This window comes from Ammospiza caudacuta, chromosome 8 (genome assembly GCF_027887145.1).
Source record: "Ammospiza caudacuta isolate bAmmCau1 chromosome 8, bAmmCau1.pri, whole genome shotgun sequence".
Taxonomy (NCBI): domain Eukaryota; kingdom Metazoa; phylum Chordata; class Aves; order Passeriformes; family Passerellidae; genus Ammospiza; species Ammospiza caudacuta.
This window is the reverse complement of record NC_080600.1, coordinates 13,938,999-13,962,921: the sequence shown is the minus strand read 5'-3', so window position 1 is coordinate 13,962,921 and position 23,923 is coordinate 13,938,999. Positions and strand designations below refer to the sequence as shown.

Sequence of the window (23,923 nt, the reverse complement as noted above, 5' to 3'; positions counted from 1 at the left end):
ACTTGCTTCATTCCCTGCTTCATCCTTTCCAGACCTGGGAGACTCAAGAACTGATTATACACCCAAAAACACCCTCAGGAGCGAGACATCTTAGGGGTATTTTTTTTGGTCCACTAGAAGTTAACTGTCCTACCAAGAAAAAATGCACTTTCCTCTAGCCCCATTCCCACACACACTCCCTACAGCTATTTCCACCCACGCCACAGCTCTTTTTAACTGTGTTTAGAAAGCTGAGAGCGAGAGAAGTGCTGCTGCTGCTGGTGCTCCTCCTCCTCAGGTGGGCGGCTTGGTAGCTGGTCAGTTTTCTGCAGCATTTCTCATTGCTAAACGCGTGGGAGGCTGAGAGCAGAAAGGGAAGGAAGCCGTCCTCTTAGGAAGGGAGGCGTATCGAAGCGAGTGGGAAGCAAATAGCCCCTTCCCACCTGCACATGTGCAATTATATGCAATTGAAAAACGCACACAATAGACCTGCAAGCAGGGCTTTCCAAGCTGTGGTCCTGAAAGGTATCAAACAGCTTGGGTCTCAAAGCCAAAGTCGGGGGTGACCAGATCTCCGGGAAGACAGCATTTTTCACCCACGGAGAACAGGCTCGTGGGGAGGAAAAGGAGGAGGGAAGAGGGCGTTCCTTACAGTTATGGCTCGGCACGTAGGTGGAGGGTGGTTCGGGGAGAGGAGTGACAGATTGCTGGTGGCAGCAGGGAAGAAAGCTGTGGGAGGGTGTTTGCCCAGGGTCCCGTCTCACCCAGGGGGCTCTGGCAGGGCGGCTGCAGCACGAGTGCTGTGTCTGAGCCGGGCTGGTGGGAGGAGAGGAACTCACTGCTGGATGGATGGACCTCGCCTGGATCCTCTCCTCGGCACGGCAGCATCTGCAGCAGCACACAGCCACTCCCACGCCGCCCCCGGTGCTCTCTGAGGCCAAAAGAAAAGGAAAAGTGTTTCGCTCACACAGTTTCATTGTGGATTTGCTTCCAGCCTTTTCCAAACACTTTCTAGTTCCCCACTGATAAGATGCAAAAGAAAAGTTGATTTTTTTCCCCCTCCCTCACTCTCTCTTGTTACAGGAGGAATTCACCGCTGCATGCCCTCATCCCAAATCTATGATTGCAGGTGTTGTGTGAATGCATGATCTGAAAGGTCTCTGACCAAAAGCCCTGGGGAAGGCAGGCTGTTCATGTGAAATGACTCAGGTTGCAGACAAAAGCAAAAAATTGTTTCTCCATATTACATAGGTGTTTCAGTCCTTCTCTGGGTTTGCCTGCTGTTTGAGAGTGAAGAAACAGATTTGCTTTCTGCTTATTTCAAGTCTATTTCTGCTCTCAGTGATGTCCCTGGAAGACTCTACTGCAGACCTGAGCCTTTACTATTATGTACCGAAGCTGGCACGAGGAAATTTCAGGCTGTGTCTCTTGTTTTCAAGGGCTGTCAGCTGAGCCTGGCCTGAGAAATAACAATGTGAGGATTGTTTGTCAGCACGGTAATAACCAGTTAGCAGGCATGAACTGGAATTTTCCCCATTCTGTTCCTCAAACCTTCACAGACTCGTTTTCCCTTAACCTTCACAGGCTGTAAGGATGCACTCACTCCCCACACTTACAGAAATGAGATGCCAGCTGTCAGACCAGCAGAGGAAAAGACTGGATTTACAGCAAACCTGGAAACAGCAGCATGGGACATGATGAAGTACTTGTGCCATTTATTATCTGGTCTTGGTCAGCTGCTCTGGTAGCTCTCTGAGGCAAATGTGAGGCACAAATTAATGTTTAACTAGGGCTGAACAGGTGGCACACAGAATGCAGCTGAGCTGCTCCTGGAATCCTCCTTGAGAGCAAGAGCTCCCACATGCTAAAGTTACATGTTTTTCTGGAAAAGAAACAAAAAAATCCCAGAAAAACCCACCCAAACCAGAAACAAAACCTGAAAACATCTGCTCAACTCTGCAGACCTCCTACAGTCTGCAAATTGTTTTCTCTTTTCAAACCTGCTGAAGGTGCTGCCAGGAAACTTCTCCAGGGGGAGGAATTACAACCTGCTTATCCTTCTGGCTATTGCACTTACACACTCTCAGTTCCTGGCTTGGTCCAGTATTGTGCAGCCCTCTTTGCCAACAACAAAATAATCCATAAACTCCCAGGTTAAAGATCATCTCATTCTGCTCATTCTCAGGCAACTCCATTATTTTCACTCTTTTGCCACATCCTACTTAGAAAAGTCTTTTATTTACATTTTAGAAATCATTTTCACTTTGATATTCTGAAAAAATGGGATGTGCAGGAGGACTGTTGAAAAATAAGATGATATCTGAGTTGCTTTTTGGACAGGATTGCAGTCAGCTAAATGGCTGTGAAAAATGGCAATTTTCTAACACTTAGGAATCCTCTGCCCCTAAAAAAACTGTAGGTAAATTCAGGCCATCAAATTCAAGCAGGTTTAAAAATGAAGCCTCAAGGAAGATGCCTCTTATGCTACCACCCATTCTTCTTAAAAACTACTTAAAAAAAAAAAAAAAGGGAAAGATTTTAAAGAAAACATTAAATATAAATTCAATATCAGCACCTTGGAGAGAAATCAATAGTTGTCTCAAGGCAAGGCTTGTTGTTACTTCATTGTTTACAAAGGAGGAGGCCCACTTGTGTCCTAAATCAGACCTACAGCTGGAAGAATACAAAGGGTTTACACCATTACTTACACTGAGGACAGGAGGAAAAGAGATCAAAATCAGCATAAGTGAAAGATGAATCAGATCACCAGCTTCTGTTTTGGACCCCCAAAAGCAGACATCCCATACAGTCATTCCTGATCCCAGCCTTGCCCATGTGCAGGTGGAATTTATTAGGAGATTTCCAGGGCTCTCAAATAGCCTCCACCTGCTCTTACCCAAGGTTAGCTTCCACACACCCATCTCTTCATTTTCACAACATCACTAACAAAGAGATTATCCCACAGAAAAGTTCTTTTTGTATTTGTCTGTAAAATGTAGAGACTTTCAGTCACAGGAAATGAGAAACAAAAATGTTACCTGCTTATCAAACCCTCTAATTAGTAATGCCTGGATGAGAGCTGCAGAGTTATCCTCAAAAACAATTTTAAAAATAATTATTTAAGTCAGGGTTCAGGTTTGCCAACTGTGATAATTTGGTGTCATTTAGCCTGGTTTAGATTTAATTGCATGGCACTTGATATAGTGCACACAAAATGACAACAATAAACTGCATCATTGATTATCATATAACCTGTAGGTGAAAGTTTGAATAGTCAGAATCACCTAATGAATTCTTGCAATTAATCAGTTTGCATAGACAGTCTCCCAGTGCCTGGAAAAGCACCTCTTGTCCTGTTCCCAGTTATTTTTTGTTCACATTGTACAAGACTGAAAACTGAGACTGTGTTAATACAGAAATGTTCTGTATTCTTTTTTTTTTTTTTTTGTGCCTATTTAGCTTGATTAAAATTTTTACAACCAGATTTAATATACTCTGAGAGTCACTGCAACGGAAATGCCAACACAGATGACGCTGATGTAAGCAGGGGCTGAATCATTTTAGAAATAAAGAGCAAGGTTGCCCTCTGGAGACTTCTCTAGAGTGCTTCTGAGAGCTAGGACTTTTTTTTTTTTTTTTTTTTTTTTTTTCCCAGCAAAATAAATTTGCTAAAAGATTTTAAGATTTTTTTTCTTTCTTTTAAATTCAAATATGAGTCAAGGCAGCTGATGCTAAGAACTTGTTACACCAAGATGTGATGAAGCTACATTTCAGCCTAATGCACTGTATTATCATTTACCCCATGGTTCATTGTGTCTTTTCAATAGCAGTCTCATGTGTCAGCCTAAAAAACCAGTCACGGAATGGTCTTAGTTGCTGAAATCTAAGTGAATTTTGCATTATTGACTCCTAGCGTGAAAAATTCTCAAGTGCCTTAATATTATTTTTTTTTAAAGGCAATTTTCACAGTTGCAGTTTCTGAGTCTATTTATGCTGAAAGCACAGGCTGTGTTTGGGCTCACCGTCGTCTGTAGCTACTGTTGGGGCAGTAAACGTGCTAGCTCTAAATGTAAATGGAAATAGACGTTCTCCATGTATTTACATTTACACAAATACATGTTCTCCATGTATATACCTTCACGGATAAGCAGTTCTTGGTGGGATGTTAATTCTTAATCCCACCTCACCCGCTGCCCGTGTGTGAGCAGCTGCGCGGGCAGTACAGGTGTGCCTGGTGCTTCAGGTGCAAAGGGTGAAGAGAAGCCGGGAGGGCAGAAATTAAGAAACCAGTCTTGCAGCTGGAAATAATTATCAGCCTGCATGCAGCTGCGGTGCACGAAGGCAGTTTGGCAATGCGAGCTTTCCCCACCTTGAGCAGCCAGCCCCACGACTGATGTTACTGCCGCCACACGCGGCATTGCTCGCTTCACCCGCAAAGCAGCTGCATCTCCAGATGCCCTCAGACCAGCCGGCCGTATCCAGCACGGGGAGCAGCTCCCTTTCCCTGCTCCGGTAAGGAATCTGCCTTGCTTAGTGCAAAAGGGCTGCTCGTGGTGGCGAGCGGGCGGCCGCCCCTCAGGAGCCGCTCCCGGTGCCCCGGAGAGCGCCGCGCATGCGCCCCCCCGCGCTGTGCCGTGCCGCGGAGCCGGTGAGGGAGCGGTGCCGCCATGGCGGGCCGGGCGCTGCAGGCGCTGCCCAGGTAACGGGGGCCGCCCTGAGGGGCGGCAGCGGCGGCCGCGGGGAGCGAGGGGAGCGCCGGCCGAGCCGGCCGGGGATCGCAGCCCCGCAGCTGCTGCGAGCTGTAGGTCGGGCCTAGATGAGCCAGGCCTTCGCTAACTTTCACCTTCAAAAACAAGCGTGCGATTAAAAACCAGCGTAGTGTACCGCGGCACTAACAGCACTAACATGACACTAACTGGAGTGGGCTGGGTTTGTGCGCTGAAGTGGCTGAAAGGTGAAGTTTGTCACTCCAGCTCTGCTTCCTCAGTGGTCATTAATAAATTACAGCCTCAAAATTAACCAATTACTGCTCAAAACCAGTGGCATGTTCACCAAATTTGACAGCCTGGGTCTCTACTGTCACCCACAGAAGCAAAAGCTCTTACGCAAACCTTGTGTAAATGTATGTGAAATGTGTACGCACGAGGGCAATGTTGTGTCATTGAAGCTTTTGGAAATAGACGAAGGTTTTGACATGAGGTTTTTTGGTTTTGATTTTTTTTGTTTTGTTTTTTTTAAATGTTTAAGTTTAATCATGCTCGCAAAAAGGCTGCCACATACAGTGTCAATTGTATCCTCTACCCCTCTGTCCTGGTATTTTTCAGGTTCTAAGTTGAAAACATGAGCAGCTGACACTGGTATCTGTTATTTGTTTACTAGTAAGCAAAGAATTTCCAACTGTTTCAATAACAAAATTTTGCCCTCGTTTAATTGATTCTTATGAGGCGAATGTCAAGCACTTGTGTTTCCAAATTTTTCTGCCACTGCTTTGCTTAACGTGGCAGTCAGATATTTGGGGAATCGTGGCAGGTTTATGGTTATAACTAGTTTTTTAATTTTTTTTTTTTTTCAGGCTGAGGGCACTCAACAGACTGCAAGTAATATTTCAACATTTGGTAAGGACAGCATCATGTTTGACTGAGTTGGAAGCTTTCAGGTCTCTTTAACTCCCCTGAGGCACACAGCCCATGCAACTTCTAATGTGTCTGCACACAGTGGTTCTGAACACTGACATTTATTGCTCAGGCAATTTATTGCCCACATCTCTGAGCACTTGGTTACAGGTGTCTATTATACTGTAAATTAAAGCTTAATTTTTTGGCTTTACTTTATAGATATTTGTTTAATTTATAAATTGTTTCTCTGTTAGCTTCCGTAAATTCCTTAAATATCATCCCACTGTGAGTATGAAAATAGTTGAGATCTTTTCTACTGTTAAAAATTACTTGAAGACAAAGCAGGGTGTACATTTGGGTTCGCAGTATCAAACTACCAATAAGGATATGCTGTTCTAATTTTTGCAAGTATTTTCAGAATGTCAGTTTTAAGGAACCATGGATTTGTGTTTTATTAGTAGGGTGGGGAATTTTTTGTTTGTTTTATTTGGTTTTTTTTTTGTGTTTGTGTGTGTGTCTCTGTTGCAAATTTTATTTAACTGAACTCAAAATGTTACCGTAAAAGAATGTGTGGTCCAAAAACTTGCCTAAGTTCTATTACTCTGAAAGACTCAAAGTAATTTCCAAAGAACTGTTTAGGAAATGCAAATAGAAGTACAGAGGGAAAAAGTTAGCATACAATTCCAGAATGCATGTTTTGTGATCCTAGATAATGTGTTTTTTGAGAATATATTTCCATAAACACTTTGTAACTATGTACTTGAGCTACCTAACTGATGACATTTGCTTTATTTATTTGTTTTTGCATGACCAGAAAATGTCTAAGCAGGCAGACTCAGCAGCAGAAGTGTTGTTGGAAAAGAAAGGAGGTGCAGGAGTAATAACTTTGAATAGACCCAAGGCTCTCAATGCACTAAATCTGCCTATGATCCAAAAAATCTATCCTCAACTAAAGGTTAGTATCTCCACTTCTCCCCGTCCACTATACATGTGCTATTTGAAACCAGTTTTAAAATGCACTTTGACACTTCTTAGTGTAGTGATTTAAAGCATGAAAGTTTGTGTGAGTACAGTGAGCTCAGATTTATAGCATGGGAAAAACCAGGCAGAGTCAAGCAAGTTAGAAAGAGAAGACACATCAAAGATCAGGCTGTCAGACAGAGTTAAATTTAGCATTCTTCATAGGTAAATGCACACACATGTTAATGCCAGGACTGAATTTAGAGCAAGCAGTGCTCACCATTTTCCATCAGGAGTGCAGTACCATTTTCATGATTGAAAATAAGATACCAGCCCCTAGGAAGCAGGGGGCTTTCAGTGTCATTCCATAAATGAGAACTCATGGATTTGCAGACACTGTTTCTACAAGCTAGTGAAGTACCACGTGATTTTAAGCATGAAAATAGTCTCTTTTAGTTTAATAATGCTATTTATCATATGCACAGAGTCAAATTCAGTAGATACCAATATTTTTTGGATAATTGTCTGATGCCTTTTGGTGTTTATTAAATATTTTTGAAGCACAGCCTGAAAAGGTGTCAATTTTTGATTTCTGTCAGGCCCTGTTTTGTGGGTGCTGCCTTTCTCCAGAGGCTGAGAGCTGTGTTCAGGTGTTTTTCTGAAATAGGAAAGGCAGCTTTGCTATTCTCTGCTCTCAGGGTTGAATAGGATGCAGAAGTGGCAGAAAGACATTTAGATTTCAAACTTCAGTTTAAGACAATCTATTTTAAAGTATGGTTTGATTTGCTTTTTGAAAAAGTGAATTGTGTGTTATAGACACTAAACAGATTTTAATCTTATGTGGAAATATTTACTTATTTTTTAGACATGGGAGCAAGATCCTGAAACTTTTCTAATAATTATAAAGGGAACTGGAGGAAAAGCTTTTTGTGCTGGGGGTGACATCCGAGGTAAGGACTATCCTTGCTTTAACATTTGATGTCTTTCCCAGTCACTACTTTGTGTTGATTTCCTGTGTTTACTGTGTCTTGGGTAAGCAAAATCTTGCTGCACAAGAGTAAGAGATCAGTTGTGCTGACTCTTAGGACACCTTGATTTGCAGATGCTATTCAGGGTATTTATCAGGAGGCAACTGCCAGGACAGTGCATAAAAGAGTAAAAATTACATTTTTATGAATAAATTGTTATACCAGCCAGTCATTCTGGGAGGAGAGGGTTCTTGTCTCTACTTTTCTCTTCCCAAATTTTCATTACTGACAGTCTCTTTCCAAGAAAGGGCCCTACAGGTAGCTCTGATAGTATTGGATAATTTGTGTCTAGTGTTTTAGATGGCTAGATACAGATCTGACAAGGGTGATCAATATATCTGTGATTATTTTTTAGCAGTGTACTGCAGGAAATCTCCAAAGTGTCAAAATTATCAAAATTGTTGTAAACTGTAGGTAAACAAGCAGCACAGGTTATTGTTATTACAATATATGAAAAGATATTTTTATGTCATACTCTAATTGGCTTCTCATTTTTAGTATTTCGAGTCTTCAGAATAGTCAGTTTTAAGTGACTGTTCTAAATGTTGGTATGAAAAATATCACAATTGAGTACTAGACATTAGGAGGGGTTAGAAAATGGACCATACTCTCACAAGTATGTGACACAGTGTCCAGCAAAATACAGTTAAATAAAATCTGAGACTTATGTACATATTTAATTTTGAGCAAATTTTCTCAAATATAATAAAGCAGAATTAAGTAGGTCTCTCTTTGCTGTAGGAAAAGACCCAACTTATGAGGCATTATTTTCTTTTACTTGTATTTTCTGTTAAACTTACAGTTATCTTTGGAATTTTTGTTTCTCTTAAGCCATCACAGAAGCGGGAAAAGTTGGAGGTAAACTGATACAAGATTTCTTCATAGGAGAATACAGGCTGAACAATGCCATTGGTATGTTAACAGCAATGTCTGAAACAGTACAGTTCTTATAACATTGGCTTCAAATGTAAATTTATCTCTTTGATAATCTATTAAAGACTGTGGTAACATCAGAGAAGTAGTAATTTTTTTTTTCCAAGTTCAATAGCAGTAATATAACATATCCCATTTTTACACCTTGCATGCAGAATGTGTTTCATTTGTTTGAGTTATTGTGACAGCTACTTTATCCCATCCCATTGTTCTGCTTAATTCTCTTTCCTCTGTGGGAGAATTAGTTTTAGCTGTAGATGCTGCAATTCTGCCCTAAGTATTATTGATCTGCTTCAAAGAAGACCTGAGGTAAAAATAGATGTGTGGAAAATCATTAATATTCAGTTAGAAAGCAAAAGATTAAATTATATGAATGCTTTCCATTTAAATAGACTGCATGAAAGACTAGGGCTGCATAACTCAGGAGTGAGCTGCCTTAGTTTATTGCAGAGACACTGGGTGAAGTATATTAAAGAAAGATATTAATTCTTTAGGGTAAAAGTGAAGAGTTGAAGGTTTTGATGAGAAGAAACTACTCCAAACATATTTTAATTGAATACAGTTTTAGTTTTAAAATATGGTATCCTGTCTTAGTCACTACAGGAGGAGGGTTGCTGACAGAAGAGCACAGCTAATAGAGAAATTCTTGAAAAGTTACTTTTGCTTTGTTTGACAGAGTTTCAGGACTGAGCATGCTTGTCACGTGCCTTTCTTTCCTTCACCAATACAAAGCAGAAAAATAGTTTTAGGTTTCAAATAGTTGGGGAAAAAATAGTATTACCTTGCCAGTTGAACTTGATGATGATTCTGTTGCAAGGGTACATAATTTAAAAGTCTGCTTTCATATTTTAATTTTTTTTAATAATTAGCTGTTTAATATCTCTAATGCATGCATGTAATTACAAAACCTAGATTTTTGCTAGCTTTAGTATGAATGTATTCCTTTAAGCCTGAGATTTCTGCTAAAAATATTTATTTGTATCTTATATTTCATAACTTAAAAATACAGCAGGGAGCTGCTGTCACAGCATTGCAATGGGAAAGGCTTGCTGCTGTAGAAATTTGGTTCAGGGAGTAGCATCTACAGCCCATGCATTAGCTTGGATGTTTGTGTAAGAACAAAGTTCAAAATACAATTCTCTTAACATTTTGTAACTACTGATTTGAAGGATTGAACTGCCTTTTAAAATAGTTTATTTTAAGAACAAGGCTCTGTATAGTTGTTACAGAAAAACTCACAACATGGTTGCAGGGGATACCTGTATCAGCAGTAATTCTGACCTGAAAACACTGAATACAGGGCAGCTGTTTCATTCACAGTCAAGTTCTGAGTCTTTCCATGAATGGTAATTGAAAGCATTGGGATTTAGTTTTATGCCTTCTAAAGGGGCCAAGAGATGAAGTTGGCAATTCAGGACATTGTCACTGAACCTGCCTGCACCATGTTCAGGGCTGTGTGCAAGAGCTGCCATGACAGGACATGCCTGCATTGCAGAATTTACAGTCACATTGTGGCTGAACCCACCCATCCTTCTGGCTTTGTAATAAAGCACTGAAGGGCTGGAACACACCCTGTGCTCCTAATCCAGGCTGTGAGAGGGGGTGAAAGGGCATCTGCTGTGTCCCAACATCAGACAGAGCTATTTGTGCTGGCTGAACTGTCAGGTACTCACATAACAAGCAATCCGATGTTTGATAGTTGTATAATGTTCTCTTACAACACTCACAATCCAGTAAATCAGGAACTGCTGTTTCTTTTCATTACTTAAGAATTACATTAGCTACCTTCATTGTAAGATAATATGATTACTGCTTAAATTCCCATTTATTTTCTGCTGCTCTTGCTGAAGTAAGATGTAGGGAAACCTGTCATGTGGCAGCTAGGCACAGGTCCACTCTTGAAAAAGATGAATGATTGTTTCCTTTACATTTTTTACAGGCACCTGCAAGAAGCCATATGTGGCACTTATTGATGGCATTACAATGGGAGGGGTAAGTTAAGGACCTTAACTGATTGATTGGTTGTTTTAAAGTCATCTCATGTTGTGTCTGAGTTGAATGAAACACACACAAGGCATTTCCAACCTATGGATTGAAGAACAAACACCATAATCTGAACCTTTGTCTCTTGCTAGTCTGGGTACTCTGCTGCCCTTGTAGGACCTCTGCTGTTCCTTGGTAGCTAGTGCAAGTGCTTCCTCTGGGAAAGGAGCAGAATCCCCTCTCAGAGGTTCTCAGAATCCCCAGGGGGAGTTCATATACTATACAAAAATCTGAGAACAGTTCTCCATTCTAAGTGTATTAAAAACAGAATTATATAAAAATACGTTTAAAGAGCAGCTCTTTGAGAAATTGAGAATTCTAAGCTACACCTTAACAGACATTCATGAGTTCTATATTTTTCCAGCAAATAATCTGGAAATGCATTTACTTTCTCACCTCTGTAGTACTTTTAAATAATAATTTGTGGGGTACTGATTCCACACAGGGCTGCACCTTATTACTAAAGCATCACAGAGAAGACTCCATCATATAGCTAGTTATACTCAATGTTAATAATTTTTCAGCAGTTACTGTCTGTAAGCACCATAAGTAGATAAAAGAGCAATGCCATGCTTTTTTTACATGCTAAAATACTGTTCTATTGAGTTTCACATCTGTAGGATATATTTGCAGCACATCAGAGAGTGGATTAAAATAATCTTCAGTTATTTTTAACACTGAGTTTAACGATGAAGCCTGTCTGCCATGTCACTGCTTAGATTTGTATTGTTCTCTGGCATGTCCCTATGATATGGGTGTAGAATCTATTTAAATAAAGTTTGTCAAAGATAAATATAAGCGGAACACTACATGATCCATGACCTGTCATGACTCTTTTCATCTTTCCTTACACATTTCATTTGTCTGTTTTGCTCTTCTCAGCTTTTGATCTAAACACACAGCAGCTCTCTTTCCCTTTGCTTCTTTGCTACCAAGTCCCTAAGATCTCAGCTAGAGAGCCATTCCCCCCAGCCTAGCATACATCCATTGTTTGCAGCATAAAGGGCACTTGTTCTGTAGCCCTTCTTGCAGAAAAACTGCTTTATTGACCATAGCAGTCCTGAAGGTTTGTAGATAAGAGATAGGGAGTCCATTTATTTTATGGACTTTTGAATAATAGGATGGAAAGCTATGAATGAGCAAAACTGCCCAGCAGCCAATATCTTTTAAAAGGTCCTGCAGATGGCTTGTTATGACTGTGGCCTGAGCAAGAATAGAATTTTGTCCTTTGAAAGGAAAATGTATTTTTGGACTGAAAAGAACATAATGGAGTCAGATGATCCTGCATTTCTAAGATTCTTTATGAATTCTCTTTCCTCTGACAAGCTTTTAAAAGACAGCAGTTAGTCTGAAACTGTATTTTAGTGCAGGATAAACCAAATTTTAGTGCAGGATACCCAAATTTCAGTGGGACTGTGACACAATTTAACTGCCATTAGGGTCTGAATCATACCTTAATTTGCTTATCATATCCTAGAAGTAGCATCTTCACTTCAGGGTAGGGAATTAGATTTTAACTCAGAAAATATGCAGCCTAATTTAGTGGAAATAAGTAAAAAAAATCACATAAGTGTCTTAGAAGATCAGTTACTATGTGCTTGGATAGTAAAGGTTACTATTGGTGCACAGATGCCATAGATCTGTGATAGTGAAACCTGGAATTTTATCCAAAAAATGAACTGGTTCTACTTCCATTATTGGCTAGGGGCTGGTAGATGGTTTTGGGAGCTTCATTAGCCAACAGATGGGGCTGTGGAGCTTGTTCTCAGCACCTTTTTCTGTTCTCCTGTAGTTCATCAAAAATTGATGATATTCAATATAAATATATCATTTCATCTTTTTGTACTTATTTGGAACAGTAAGTTCAGATTTGTAAGACAAATTTGTTAGAAGCAAAGGTGGCTGCAGTTTACTGAAAAATAGTGAAATGAGTTATAAATACCACATTTACTGCTAAAGGATGGGCTCTGTTGAAAGGAGCACTGGGCACGCACTCTCACATTGCTAAAAACTAGTTCAGATTTAGCTGATTTTTATCTGTAAATTTTCTTTTTCTTGAAATTAAGTACCCAAACAGTTGGCAAGAAATTCAGATGTTTGGGGCTTTAAAAAATATTATTGTCTGCAAATGACATCCTAAGTTTGGTCTTCTGGTTTTAGAAAAGTCACAGTCTTGTCTTAAGTTCTCTGGAGATGAATATAGATGATTTATAAGATCAGGCCTAAGCTCTGGTTTTAAAAAAGGCTTTGGCACAAAGTAAATTACTGCGTCAAATACTCTCTCTGACAGACAAAAAGATTCATAAAATTGTTTTGAGACCTGTTTCAGAGCCAAATAAAGCACACTAGACAGACTGAGTGGTGGCTTTTCAATGATTTGGCTTGGAATTCAAGGAGAATATTTGACAGAGGGAAAAAAAAAAGAAAAAGTGGGCATGGACTTTGGAAGTTGGTGAAGATGGTCAAGGTCACTGGAATAACTTAATACAATTTAAAAATCTGTAAAATCTTCAGTAGCTTTGCAAAATGAGAAGTACATTTTCAGGAGGAAAGGCCATTACTTGCAGTTTACAGAAGAATCTGTAACAGCATGAATGAAGAACCCTTTTTTGTAGTATCATATTCTAGAGCATTCAGGTTTTAGAAACTTGCTGAGCCAGGCTGTATTTCAGAGCCACAGTGCTAAGTAACCATCAGTGGTCACACTCACCTCTCTCTACCTCTCATACTTTTGACAATAAGTAGGCTTGCTGTTCAGAAAGGCCTCACATTCCAAAGCTGAATGTTGTGCTTTGTGAAAAGCAGCTTGTTGCTCTTTCAGGCCTGTTGTCTAATGCTTATTTTTTTACTGATTAGTAAAGAGACTGTTGCTCAAACATGAGAATTCTTGGCTTTGGACAACTTTCTACAGGATTTAATCCTTTAGTCTGGTCTTTTATGCAACATATTTGCTAAGTTTGTTTTAGCCTTGCTTTGAAAATTTAGGCTTTTTGTTTTAGGATGAAAAAAATCTTCCTGTGGGGGAAGTAGGTTTTAACTTACATTTAAACAACATTTTCAGTGCAGAAATAAGTTTGGTAGAATTGCTAACTGTCTTAAATCCTTTGTAAAGCACTGTACTTTGAGTTATTCCAAACATCTTATTTTCCAGTCATTACATTTAGGAAGATTAATGGGAAGGTTTTTCTTTAATATAGTTTGCAGTCTGATCAAATTTGCATCTCTGACTCCCTCAGATTGTGGGGCCCAGTTTGTGAGAGCAGTATCAGTACACAGGACTGACTCCTCTAATCTTCCCTCAGAGGAGGACCTCAGGAGTACAGCCTGGGAGAAGAAAATAGCAACCTGTGACTGGGTCTTTGGGTTCATGAGTGGCTTTTCTTGAGTTTTGTCACCACACCTGGGTTTTTAGGCAAGGTCTCTTACTTACACTGAATCAACATCTAAGTTATTTACTTAGTTTCTTTAGGGTGACTGTTGGACAGTAGAATTTTCTTAAGAACTGTTTGAGTGTTACTCTCTTGTGTAATATGAAATAAGTTAAGCTTTAGACTACACAAATGTGTAGAGCTGGGAGGAACATCAGTATTATTCCTTTGCATTAGGGTTAAGCAAGTACAACTAGATGACTGCCTAGCTGATTTTCACCTGATGCATTCAGAACTCTCCAACAGCAGGAATACTGTTTTTTTCTAGATATGCCACCTGAGTGCTTAGTTATTCTTTCAAGCTTGGTTTCCCTGGTGTCTAATGTAAGTCTTCAGTGTGTGTAATCAACACATTCCAGTCTTAGTCACAGCTCCCTGTGGACATTTTGAGATACTTGCACTCCTTGCTCCTAGTCCTCTCTCTTTAAAAGGGATAAGGATAGCTATTCAGCCTTTCTTACAGATTAAGTCTTTTAGTCCTCTTGCAATCCCTGGAATCTCTCCCATTTGTATACTCTACAGTTTATTGCCAGAGACCAGACAATATTTTAGCTGGAGGATTCATCAGCACCAAGTAGAGCAGAATAATTATCCTCCCTATATTACAGAGATACTCTGTCACAAATAATCCATGTAAATAGCAGTTTTGAGCATCCAGTCCTAGGAGGCCACCACTTCTACTTACTCCCAAAATTCTTACTGTCACCTCTTTCCTCATTGCCCAACATAAACTTCCATCACAGTGTATTTCTTTATTGCTTACCTTTTACCAATTTTAAATCTTCTTCCTTGAACTGAACTCATTTGTCAAAGAGTCAGTTTTGCAGAGCCACCCTTTTCTTCAAAGACTGCAAAGGAAAAGAAAGTACTCCTTTTCTCTGAATTCCAGGACCCTGAGTGCCTTATGAGGTGGCCCTGTGCTGATGAGGCTGCCCAGGTGTAGGGAATCCAGGCTGAGTGTTCTCCCCTCTGCTCTGCTGCAGTGTGATACCTTCAGTAGTTCCTTTCACAGCAGCACTGCCTTATTTGCACTAATTGCATGGTTGCTGTAAACTCCTGAAAGCATCAAGGCATTTATTCCATGGGAAGCACACTTACCATCTCTGTATTTGATTACACCTTCCTGAGTGTAGTTATTTTCATTTTGTTAGTTCCTCCAAAGCGAGATGGTTTTGAATCTTGCCCTTCAGAGTGTTTGCCTTCCCCAGAAGTCAACTGTGAATTATAGAAATCCTGGTTACTTCATCATCCAAGCAGATAATGAAGCTGTCAAATGAAGTTTCATTGATGATTGGCTCAGTTTTATTGCCAACTGCTGCTAACACTTTATGTTGTTTCAGAGGATGGTGCCCTCCACTTCCCAGATTATATCTAGGTTGTGCTTCCCTGGCTAGTTTGTGAGAGGAAGCAATGCAATGATGGGGAGACCTCACAAACATTGCAATTTAAAATATGAAGCTTTCTCAGAATGCCTAATGAGTTATGTCATTTTAATCAAGGGGTAATGCAGGTGTTCCTGCAGAGAAACACATGCAGCCAAATTCCTGAACCTACTCCATGGTTTGGAAATACTAAATCTATTGTGCATCTACCTGTGCATTTTCTCTTCTGGAATACAGTGTCAGAATTACTGAATCCATATTGCAGTAGAGGAATAAACTCAGTACCTAATATTTAGCTTTAGCTCTTTTTCACATTATTGCCATTTCATTTTAGCAAAACATTCCAGATGCTGACATTGCTAGAGGAATCTGCCTTTCCTTGTAAGTCAGATCTCAGGACCTGATGGCACATCTACCAGTAGTTACAAACATCTACATTTACACTTCAGCAGGATTTGGTCAACAATCCTTATTAAACTAATATTTTTTATCAAGTAAATTGGTAGTGATGTCATAAGCAGCTTGTATGTTATCCATTTTTGTCTACAGAATTTTAGTACACAAAGGAGCTGGAGTTGACCAATAACTGTCTTTATCCTGTCCCATTTTTATCCAGATTGTGCAGCTGTAACTCTTCAGGAATGTTTCTTTCACTACCAACACATATCTAGTCATATAAGTTGTGTGCATGCAACTTCTACTCAGAAGTGTAGATAACAGCATTTGACACTAACATTCAAAAACTAGGAAACATTAGGATTAAACAATCTATAAAGTCTCACTTCTTTTGCCAACTCTGATGCAATTTTTAATTACAGGAATGTGCATTTACAAGTGGATATTGCCCACAGAACAAAGCTATTCATTTGTGGTGTAATTTGGGGTGCAAATTTTATTGCACATCATGGAAATACTGCTTAATATTTATCTATATCTATATAGATGTATATATATGGGGCTTGGGCTGACTAGCTGCAGCATATGAAACCTCACAAAATATTATGATTTTACATAGTACTTCTCTACTGTAATGGACATAATCACCCCTTTAGGCCTTTTTAAAGCTAGGAAACTGGAATCTATGTCAGTACTTCTTGGGACTTGTCCTGATTCTTATTCTTTTTCTTCCTTTTAGTAAGCATGTCATGCGTCTTGTCAGCCATCATGCTCTGGAACATCTTTGGTTTTGTTTTAATTTACACTCTAAAATCTGCCCTGGAGTAAGAGTAATTGTCATACTAAACCTAGATAAGCTGCTTTCCTGTCCTCTCTCTGCCTGTCCTCCTCCCCCCTCGTGCCTGTGTACCACAGAGAAGCTTGTGGCCTGTTTTATTGCCAGTGCTTCAAAGCTGAAGGCAGCTTTTACTGTGAAATAAAACACAGATTTTGCAAGTACAAACAAATAGTTTTGAGATTGCCTTGTGCACCACTTACCTCCTGCAATATGGGGTGTTGAAAACAATGCTGAGGCAAGCCTAAGGAAGGGTTCACTCCTTGCTGCTGTTGCAGTCCCTCTGCCATCTGGCCACGCTGCTGTGCCTGCTTGGCTCTGGTGTGTGATCCCAGGGATAAATGGTGCTCTTCATTCTGTGGCTAATCAGACTGGAATGGCAGCAGCTCTTCACATTGAGCATTCAGTGCTTCTTTCTGTTAATCATTTGCACATGATGTTATTCCCCAAAGCAATCATAAAGCACTGTCTTGAATACAAGTATTTTAAATTATAGCTCAGTTCTGGTACAGTAAGTCAAACTCCTTTTCTCTCCCTCTCCTTGCTCTACAGTGACAGGTTTTTGCTGGCTTCTGCACAGATTTGTTCTTTCCATTTAACACCAGACTCTTGCATGCTGAAAGTCTCTCTTTTTTTCTCTAATTCTAGGCCTTTGTGTACCTACCTAGCCTCATATTGAGAGTTATCTCATTACTTCCCTCCCCTTCTGTTTATTATAGATCAAAGAGTTAAATCTTCTAAAGGGAATTATCTTTGCCTGCTTCTCCATCCTTTCATATTTCTGCTCATTTTCCTCAGTTCCTGAGGAATTTGAGTGCTCATTTCCTCCTTGAGTTGTAAGACTTTCAATCAGTCTTACACTTTCCAAGCACATCTTTCAGATGAATAGAACATCATTACAAAAATCCTCTGGATTCACTCCTGCTGTCCCAAATAACTGTGCCACTATTTAAATAAAGTTCTGATGCATGTACCTGTCTTGAAGAACAAGAAGTGTTTCTTCCATTTTAAGATAAAACCTAGAAGCTCAGTTATGCACTGAACCTGCTGGAACAGGTTCCCTCCCACTTGCCTGCCCTCCCTGCAGACATCAAGACTTGATGAGCTGGACACAGGGATTTCTTGCAGTAGCTACATTTTTAGGTGATACAGAGGGACAATTCTTCCAGAATTTTAGGAACAATAAAAAAGCTGCATTTGCTATCTTTTCTTCTGACTACACATGGCCAGTTATGTATAAAGAAACAAAACTGGGACAAAAAGAATACTTTCAAATGTGAAACTAGAAAAAGTTGCACTTCTTACCAATTGAGAACTATAGGCTTTTCAGATCCAGGTCTTCTTACATTTTCTCATTTCTCTCTGTTGCAACACAGGTCTTGTGTCCATAAAAAATTGTGCAGATTATGATAGCTGCCCCAGGAAAAATTGTTTGTGGTGACTGAAAACTGGGGCTCTTAAGAAGTCAATTTAAATCTGGTTGATAAAGGACACTCACTGTAGCAGCATTGCTGCATAGAATGGCCTATGTGTGTTTTTCCCCAAGTTCCCTTTTGAGAAGAACCTGACCTAAATGATTACTATTTATGTAGTTGGCTCAATTTATTTAAATACTTAGGGGTCAGAGGAACAACTCTGAGACATCCAATATTACTGGAGATGATCTGTCTCCAGTCAGCTTGTTGTGTTTCTGTGTCTCTGTAGCAATTTGGACTGAGACTCTCTAATACATAATCAGTATATGGAAATAAATCTTTTATATTTAAATTATATAACATCAATATTTTATGTTTGAAAATGCCACAGTAGATTATTGAAACATTCACAATACCCACTGTTTTAATGATATTTTTAAAACACTTGTATAGAGTTGATTTTTATGTCAGCAGCCAAAGAAGGTGATATTCAGTGTCCAGATTGATCTGTCACACTGCATTGCTCTGGCTCATCTTGTCTGGTAGTATCTACAGATGAAAATGGATTATACTCTTTGGAGTGGGCCATAACATTAATGATAAACAAAGATTAATTTTGGTTCAGTTTAAGATTCATTGTGTCTGGGTGCAGGGGGTAATGCTCTTACATCCTTTTTTTTTTGATCCACTGTAGCTGTAAGCTCCTGCTGCTTCCTGAATCAATTCCACTCACTCCCTCTGCCTTTGAAAACATTTTTGCTGGCTATTTTTGCACATTTGTTTGCAGACATATTTGCCCTTTGTTGTGTTCTGCTCAGTTGATTGCTACATTTCTTTTTGGTTCCAGCTCTACCAGAAGCTGTTCTCATGCAATTAAAAATGTAGGAAATTAAGTCACTGATGGGAGCTGTTACAAAAGGACTTTCACTGCAGTCAGTATTGGTATTATCATAACACTGCTTACTCAAACAGCTAAAAATTATTTACCAGCCTGGTGAAAGTGACACAAGTAACATCCCTCAAGACCTTTTCTGTTTATGTTTCTTTTATTGTGTTGCCTAAGCATTCCTAGGCAGTGATTCCTTTACAGTGTGAGATGGATTATTTAGTAAATAGCCAAGTGTAATGTGTGGTTTTGCTGTGACACAGGTCTGCTTTTCTATATGTGAGCAGGAAGGGAGTATTTATTTCTCTCTGTGTAGTTCTCTGTTGTGGTGGCCCTCAATTTCTGAATAACTTCTCTAAATTCTGATTTACTAAATGTGGGTCATTCTCAATTTAAGATAATACAGCCTTTGTGACACAAAAGGGTCACAGTAGTTGTATTTAATTTCTGCATCTGCTGGTCATGTTGTTTTTTCATTAGAAAAATACTTGTAATAAAGTTCTGTATCCATCATGAGAAAAGAAATGGAAGTCAGTGATGAAGTTTCTATACACAGTCACATAATGACTTTTGAAATACAGCATTGAATGGGCAGTCTTGTGTGGAAATAAAATTCAGATATTCTACACTCTTTTTTATAAGTTTGTTGATGAACTCCAGCTGAACTGCCTGTAAAATGAGGTGCCTCCCTGAAGTATGCTGAGACTAACACAACACAGCCCCATGCTATGAGGAAGCTACTGTGAAGAAAAAATCAACTCTATTTCAGCCAAAACCAGCCCAGTTGTTTAAATCGGTTGCTTGTTAATTTCTTTGTTCTCCTTAACTCCTATTCTCATTCTGTAAGTACCCTTTACAAAATTCAGCTGTCAGCGGAAAAAAAAAATTCCAGCAGTAAAAGCCTGTTTGACCATCAGGGAATGTATTACCCTGGAGAAGTCTGAAGGAAGAAATCGGCTTTAGTATATAAGATCATGAAAAGTAGAACCTTGGAAGTGCAGAATAAAGTGTATTTTAATAAAGATATTATAGTTTTAAGACTTGTATGTGTAAATGCTGGAAGTACCTGGTGAAGTGAACACAAAAGATTTTTTAATGGTGTGAAGGGCCTTCCTAGGGGGGACTCCAGCTATGTAAGAGTTCGGCTAAATGGAAACAAAATAAAATTAGAAAATCCAGAAATGAAAGAGGAATGCATTTAGACCTTTGTTCTTTACACAGGATGTATTAAACTAATGAGTATTTGTCCTTTGTGTTAGATCTAGAAGGTTAAACATGCAGTGGTATGCCAACCACCTGGGAAGTTACAAATAAACAAAAAAGCACATGAACACCAGTAAAGAAATTACTGGGATTTTCATCATTAACTAATTTTTCTTTCAAAATCTTATCTCAGTACTGGATTATTTAGAAACGATCTTCAAAGAAGCAAGAACATATTTGCACCGTTTCTTTATAATGAATAAAAAGAAAATACAGTTTTAGTCTCTTAAATATACATCAGAAATCAGGCTGTACAAAACTTGGAGGCTATCTAGAAACAAATCCAATTATGGCTAAAGCACTTGAGAAAGTGAAATCTGATTTAATTACTTCTTTCAACAGAAAATTACATCTTTCAACTTTCTATTATTAGAACCCGCCATTTATTTTTATCACTCCAAAAAAGGAACAAGCTTGGAAGAGAAGCTCCCTTCATGGAATTCACACTCAAATCTTTGGTACTTAATACTCAAGCCAAAAATTTGAATCCTTAAACAAAATTCTGATTGTCAAGAAAACAAGCCAGAAAAAACGCTTTGAGATAGATGGTATTTGTATTTTTAGATATGGGATAAGAAAATCCTAATTTAAGCATTAGAAAGACCAAAATGGACATGATTTTTATTTCATTAGCTTTAGAAAAAAGGCAGAGTTATTGCTGAACATGCATCAAAATAACAGCAGGCTTTACTTAATGCAGTGAAAATATGCTGTTATGACATTAAAGAAGTTGGAAGCGATGAAGTCACATTTCCATTTCATTAAAGAGTTCTGGAGCTGTTTTAGGAGTGAAGGCAGCTTTGCATTTTCAGGACAACTAAACACAGGCCCATTGCTCTTGCTGCTGCACAGATGAGATCTGATCAGTGCTCAGAGAAAGGGCTAAAGGACACATAAGGGGTGAGACATAGGGTTTTGCCCTGTGCAAATAAGATTCAGATGTTTGCTCAGATCCCATTTGCCTCCCTGGAACAGCAGTGCTTCGTGTGCATACATTTGGCTTAGTTCCTGAATATAAAATTGAGTTTGATAACCACTCACCCCTATGGGTGCATTTCTCAGGAAATTAAACTGGAATCTTAAAAACTTCATACATCTATATTAGAACCTGAGAGTGGCAGATAGTCATTACACAAAGGAAACGTGAAAATGCTTTCAGATTTAGGTGTATCACCATAATGGAATAAATTATTTCTTCTTGGGCAGAATTGTAAGAGGCCAGGGAAGGGTGAGAGGAAATTTACTTTATATTAAATTGAGAAAGCTTTTAAAAAATTTTGACATAAAACCCAACCAAAGATCTCTGTAGATAAGCAAAAGAAATAAAGTTCTACTCTCACCTTAAAAACCTTAAATATATACTGCTTGTCCCAGGGAGTATAATCCAGTTAATCTCATTGTTTTTGATGGGAAGTATGAAATACTGTGAAGATATTTGTGAAAACTAATAGACTTAGTTGGGTCAAGTGCCCTTTTTCTAGTATTTGAACAATTAAAATTTTTATTTAAAATGTGTTATATCCTCATCAGACACTGGTTTATTTTGGCCAATGATTTTTAAGATATTTTAGTTTTAACATGAAACATGGATGGCTGGAAGGTCTCAGTAAAGGGAAAATTAACAGTGAGGAAGGGAATTAAACTGAAATGGTGGAAAGGATGAAAGAGAGAATATTTGTGTGAAGTAACTACTTGTGAATTATTCAGCAGAGGGTCTTGTCTCCAGATAGGATCAAACATACATTTCTATTGACAAGAATAATGTAGGTAACCTTTGAGAATTGAGACCTCAATATGTATGTTGTGGTTGTACCCTATAATCTAATCATTCTTAGATTACATTGAATATTTTATTTATCAGTCTGCCTCTTGCAGATTTATCTAAATTAAATGTATTTTATGCAAAATGATTTTTTTTTAATTTGGGACTTGCTGCTGCTTACTACCTAAATCCAAAAATATGGCATAGACAACACCAGAAACTCTTCTGCTTTTGAGGGAAGGGTTTCATCATGACAGACTGCTAGAGAATTGTGCTAGATACTCAGAAATGTGAGTTCTGTTACTGACTTGGTGAGCACACCAGCCCAGTATAAAAAATTAGTTTCTAACCATGTATTTTGAATTTGAATCAATAATACTGAAGGCTTTTTCTGCTTGAAATAATTCTATGTTTATAATGTAGGTAATTATCACATTAGAAGAATAGTTAATTATTAATTATTTTGAAAGTATTAGGACAACAACTTTGTGAAATTTATGTATTTTTTCAAAAGTATTGGGTTTTTTTGGTGGTGATTTGAAATAGGTGCAAAAATTATAGATGGAGTAACATTAGCAAAAGGATGTCAACTCCCTTAGTAGTCCAGTGGAAATAACAGAGTCACTCATGGCTTTTTGAAGTTATTCTCTGTATGACTCACCCATCTTTCAAAGCACAAAAAAAGCTATTTCAGCCAAATGATGAAGATAATATGATTAGTGTTTGAACCATAAAAGGCCTTTTAATATTTTGTTGGGCTGCACATGGTAAATCTAGTATTATTTAAATTGTAAAGCAAAGCAAGAGGTATGCTACATAGAATTATTATTTTTATGATTAATCATTATCATCATTGTGGTTATGATTATTTTTACCAGTAATGTTATAACTGTGTCCTTTACCTGTGTAGGGAGTTGGTGTCTCAGTCCATGGACATTTTCGAGTTGCTACAGAAAAGACTGTTTTTGCCATGCCAGAAACAGCAATAGGTAAGTGTTTTAAGAAATTATCACACGTTAACATGTTTAGAGCTTCACTGTTTGTGTAATCAGGGTGAAATGTCTTCGAATGCTTTGATGGTAGGGAAGGAATTTTAAAAGGGAATTGGAGATGACCATACATGGAAAGTATTTTCTGTTAAATTACCAGAAACTTCTCTGTGTTCTGGGAGTTGATCATTGAGCCTCTTAACTGTGTAGACTGACACAAAGGCTGGCAGGATAAAACTATTTTTTAAAAAGAACTAAAGTCTTGCTACAGATGGGGGCAGATAAGTCTGAAGCTCCCAGTGCAGGTACACCAGCTTTACCTTAGGAACTCAGTATGAGTCAAACTGGGTGTACCACAAGCTGCTCTGCAATTTCATAGAAACAGATTTTGGAATTCCAGCTTTTCTTGTAGATTATTAATGTAGACCCATTACAACTGTGCAGAGATTGTGCCTAGGCAAGATCACAGTGTCTTCAGTGTCACCTTTTTTTTTGTTTTAAACAGCAACATGTACCTTGTGTTTTCTGATATTTGATCCTACAGTTTCTTTGTCAATTCCGACAAAATTTCTTTCAAAAAATCCCAGAGCTACATAAAGATACAGGTATGGCTCAAGAAAAATGAGTCAGATTAAAGGAAACTCTCCTGATGCAGCTGTCAAACACAATAAAGCATAATAAACCACCCAAATGCAAGCAAGCTCGTTACCATTTTAATTCCTGAGAGAAATATGAGAGCAATTCCTGCTAGCTGATAAATGTAATGTAATTTTTCTGAACAGGTAAAGTTGGGATGAAAACCAAAAACTACTTCAGCCCTCCAAGTATTGTTTTATTGCTGAAGAAAAGCTTAGTAAACTAAACTTAAGCTTTAATACAACATGAGTTTTCTAAGCTCTGAAGTTAATAATCAGTTGATGTATATGAAAACCTTTTGATGTTAACAATTTGTATTTTTTTAACTAAACAGAGGTTCATTGGTGTATGAAATTATTCTAATAATAAAAGC

At 38.6% G+C, this 23,923-nt stretch overlaps 1 protein-coding gene across 1 annotated transcript in view; it reads left to right on the top strand.

Moving 5' to 3' along the window:
• Positions 1 to 4,599: 4,599 nt before the first annotated feature.
• The window catches only part of HIBCH (3-hydroxyisobutyryl-CoA hydrolase), a 36,695-nt gene continuing 17,371 nt past the window's right edge, over positions 4,600 to 23,923 (top strand). Inside the window, exons 1-7 of the mRNA XM_058809519.1 lie at positions 4,600 to 4,678; positions 5,552 to 5,594; positions 6,409 to 6,549; positions 7,420 to 7,504; positions 8,414 to 8,494; positions 10,455 to 10,507; positions 22,836 to 22,914. Coding sequence (XP_058665502.1) covers positions 4,647 to 4,678; positions 5,552 to 5,594; positions 6,409 to 6,549; positions 7,420 to 7,504; positions 8,414 to 8,494; positions 10,455 to 10,507; positions 22,836 to 22,914 — 514 coding nt within the window. The 5' untranslated portion in view covers positions 4,600 to 4,646. The remainder of the gene's footprint in view (positions 4,679 to 5,551; positions 5,595 to 6,408; positions 6,550 to 7,419; positions 7,505 to 8,413; positions 8,495 to 10,454; positions 10,508 to 22,835; positions 22,915 to 23,923) is intronic.